This window comes from Triticum aestivum, chromosome 5D (genome assembly GCF_018294505.1).
Source record: "Triticum aestivum cultivar Chinese Spring chromosome 5D, IWGSC CS RefSeq v2.1, whole genome shotgun sequence".
Lineage (NCBI taxonomy): Eukaryota > Viridiplantae > Streptophyta > Magnoliopsida > Poales > Poaceae > Triticum > Triticum aestivum.
In genome coordinates this window covers 377,578,723-377,582,674 of record NC_057808.1, presented here as the reverse complement: position 1 = coordinate 377,582,674, position 3,952 = coordinate 377,578,723, and the positions used below count along the sequence as shown (strand labels likewise).

The 3,952-nt window shown below is 60.2% G+C and overlaps 1 protein-coding gene across 1 annotated transcript; it reads right to left on the bottom strand.

Moving 5' to 3' along the window:
- Positions 1-449: 449 nt before the first annotated feature.
- On the bottom strand, positions 450-3,287 carry LOC123121912 (serine/threonine-protein kinase UCN-like). Its single transcript, XM_044542004.1, has one exon. It carries the CDS (start codon positions 3,237-3,239, stop codon positions 1,833-1,835), a length of 1,407 nt encoding a protein of 468 aa, XP_044397939.1. The 5' UTR covers positions 3,240-3,287; the 3' UTR covers positions 450-1,832.
- Positions 3,288-3,952: the final 665 nt, after the last annotated feature.

The window sequence follows — 3,952 nt, the reverse complement described above, 5'->3', positions numbered from 1 at the left end:
TGTCCGATGAAGCTCAGACAGATGAGGCTCCCTCGGGGAACTTGCAAGGTTCGTATCCCCCTGCTCTACCTGGCAAGAGTTGGATTATTTTCTAGCTCTTCTCGGCCTCAACTTCTCCGGGAGGGTGCGTGATATGCCAGATCATGATTGACTTCTTCTGGTGTGTACATCGACGACTTCCCTTACTTCTGGGTTTCAACAAGATTGCTCCACTTAAAACGGAGGCATAGAGGGGACAACTATTTTGCCCAGAGTGTGTCGTCGATGTATGCAGAGGGAAGACGGTGCAAAAATTTCAACCACTTGCGTGTAAGAAAAATCTTGTAAGGGCTAGTTATCTACATTTGGCTTTCGACCTTCTCGCCAAGAACAAAAAAATATTAAAAAAGAAGAAATTTTTTTGTGCTCTAAAATATTATCGATTTTTTCTGAAACAGGAGAGTTTGTCTTTTTTTTTGGCGAAGCAAAACTTACTCTGGCATAATCTTAGAGCAACTCCAATGGGGCGACCCATTTCGTCCGCACACGTCCGTTTGAATCCGCGCGGACAAAAACGACGGCCCAACGCAAAGACCCATTTCTATTTTGCGTCCCCTTTGTGTCCGCGCGGACCCATTTCCATCCCAAATTTGAGACTGAAATGGGTCCGAAGCTGACACAAAGCGGGCGCTTTTGGTGGCTTCTTCATCCGGCTATGTCCGCTGCACATGCATGCTGGCCCATCTATCATCCAACAAAAGAGTTCACCATCCATCCCACCCCTTTCTCTCTCCTCCTTTCCTCTTTGTCGCCACCCACGACGGCGCCGGCACAGAGCACGCCGCGGTTTCGATGTAGCTGGGCACACCGCCGGTGCAGCAGCTCTCCCTCCGGTGGGATCCGACGCCGCGGCGACGCCGCCAGGGAAGGAGCAGCAGTAGTCGGCCGCGCCTGCCTTCCATGAGCAAGGAGCAGGGAGCTCCTCATCCAGCGTCGATGTCGTCGAGGCCAAGAAGCCATGGTACACCGGCGAGTTAGCTAGCTAGCGCGTTGTCGTACTATCGTTTTCTTCTTGTTCGTTGGCTGATGGATTGGTGTTGACCGACACCATCAAGCTACTGCAACCCGGCCTCGCGCTCGCGACCGTGCCCGGGGCTGCTACACGCCGCTCGGCCTCGCGCTCGCGCCCATGCCCGGCCTCACCCTCGTGCTCGCGCCAGCACCCGTCCGGCTATGCGCCGTGGCCGGGGATGCTGCACGGCGCTCGTCCTTGCGCGGTGTTGACGTGTTCCACCGCTTCCCCGACCGGCGGTGCTGCAGCCGGTGGCCTAGCCTCGCTCTGGCGCCAGCGCCCGTCCGGCTTCGCGCCCGCGGCCGGGGCTGCTGCACGGCGCTCGGCCTTCTGCGGTGTCGGCGTGCTCCACCGTGCGCCCGGCTGGTGCTGCTGCAGCCGCTGGCCTCGCCTCTCGCCCGCGCCCGGCCAGTGCTGCTGCAGCCCGCCATGCTCGTCCTGCCGCGCCGCGCTCGCCCTGCCTCGCTGCGAGCTGCCTGCCTGCTACGTGTTCGATGAAATGCTGGAACGGACATGCACCAAATGGGTTTGCCTCCCGTTGGGCGCACCGGCTTACCCAAACGAAAAAGCGGACATGCATATCCGCTTGGCCGATCCAAACGGACAAAATGCGGACAAAATCCGCGTCCGTTTGGGTCACCCGTTGGTAGTTGCTCTTAGTGTCGTATATTTACACATACGACCAGCACAATACAAGTAAACCCTAGTCACAAGATATAGTGATTCTCTAAGGTGCAAAACGGTAAAAACTGACATGGCAGGTGAAAATAACGAACGAACGTCAGAACTCTGGCAAGGACTCTGGCGATCCGTCCGGCTGCGGTGGAGGCTGGTGAAGCTTCTGGAAGTAATCTACCACGCCGAATCCCTCGCACGCCACAATGTCATCGGCCGGCGGTGGGATGTACGGCGGCCGGGACACCTCCCCTAGCAAGTCCCACGCCACCCCGGCGAAGAACGGGTGCGCCCTGACCTCGTCGGCGCCACCGGAAAAGCCCAGCCTTCTCGCGGGGTCCTTATCCAGCAGGCGCGCGATGAGGTCGGTGAGGTCCGGCCACCGCCGCCCGACGTCGGCCGAGAACTCGGGCTCCCGGAGCAGCACGTTCCGGAACGTCTCCTTCCGGTTCCGGCCGCGGAACGGCGTCCTCCCGAACGCCATCTCGTACACGAGCACCCCGAGCGCCCACCAGTCGACGGAGAACTCGTGGCCGTCGCCCCTCACCACCTCCGGCGCCACGTACTCCTCCGTGCCCACGAACGAGAAGGACCTCTCGCACGCGACGCCGCCGCTCGCGGCCGAGCGGAAGCTCGCGTGGTTCTTGCCGCGGCTCAACGGCGTCGACGCCCTGGCGGACTTGGCCTTCTTGAGCTTGTCGTCGCCGCCGTCGCTTCTGTTAAGGTACCATGCCAGGTTGTGGGGTTCCTGCCCGGACGACGCCGCCACCGAGGACTCGCTTCTCGCGAAGATTCGGCGCAGGTGGCGGTAGTGTCGCCCCTGGGGCTTCGGCGCCGTCGGCGACGGCGTAGCCGACGAGCACGGCGACGAGGCGGAGGTGCACGTGGAGGCGGAAGGGGACTTGGGCGGGAGCAGCCGGGAGAGGTCAAAGTCGGTGAGGGTGACGTGGCCGTCGGCGCGGAGGAGCACGTTCTCGGGCTTGAGGTCGCGGTATGCGATCCCGGCGGCGTGGAGGTCGGCGAGCGCGGAGACGAGCTCGGCGGCGTAGAACCTGACGGCGGCGGGGGAGAAGACGCGGTCGGGCTGCGCGCGGCGGAGCTCGTTGAGGTCGCCCCCGGCGCAGTAGGGCATGGCCCAGGCGAGCAGGTCGGGCGTCTCGGCGCGGCCCAGCAGCGACGGCAGGTGCGGGTGCGCGAGCCAGGACAGCACGGACACCTCCCAGCGCGCGCGCCGCGCGGCGTCCTCCGCGCGCCCGGGCGGCGCCGCCGCGTGGGAGCGCTTGTCGAAGACCTTGAGCGCGTACCCGGCCTCGGCCTCGGCGCCGGCGGCGGCGACCAGGAACACCGTGCCCATTGCGCCGCGGCCCAGCACCCGCGCCGCCCGGGCCGCGCCGAGGTCTATGTCCATCACGCCCGTGCCGACCGCGGGCTGCATGATCGCGCGCCAAAGCCTTGCGTGGCGCCGTGGCTCGTGAGTGTCGGGCTGCGAAGGGGCTTGCGAGGACGTGCTCATATAAAGGTGGGGATGGGCCGGCGTAGTTTGTCCGTCTCGCTTCCCCTGCAATGCAATGCATATTGAAACAGAGCGGCCATGCCATTTCCACAGAGTTTCGTTGGTGTCTCCGGCGTGGCACTGGCGTTTTGCCTCGTCAGTCAGTCAGTCAGTCATTTTTATGCCCGAGAAAGTTACTCGTGCCAAGCTAGAGTTGGCTGATTGGACCTAATTTGAGAATTTGTTGTTTCATTGAGCACCGTGGATAACAAAACTTATCAACATAATCGAGAGAAGTTGAATTGTTTATAGTCATAGGCGGCAAAGTTGCAAGGCCAGTCCTCACTTTGGATTACAGCAACAGTCCGGATGCAACGAGGCAGGGCTTTGGCGCCGTTCGTCCACTTACTTCTGATACGTGTGCATGGTGCTTGAGCAGAAATATATAAACAGTTGATGCAAATGAATTGTTCGAAGAAGGGCGTGGAGCTCAAGAGCGAGCTTTACACGTACTATAGTACGTGTGGACCATAGCAGGAATCGGATGGATATTTTAAATTTTGACTGCAAGAATGAGAGGATATTGTTTCAGAGACTCGGCAAGCATTCAAATGGATAGAAAATAATTACTACTACTAGGCATCAATCATGTGACTGTGATGCAACGGAACATCCACATGTAGATTCGGATGCCGCACGGGCTAACCCTAATCGATGGCCGCGATTGGCATGTG

Coding starts and splice junctions, on each gene's coding strand:
- LOC123121912 (XM_044542004.1), bottom strand. CDS start 3,239: ATGAGCACGTCCTCGCAAGCCCCTTCGCAGCCCGACACTCACGAGCCA.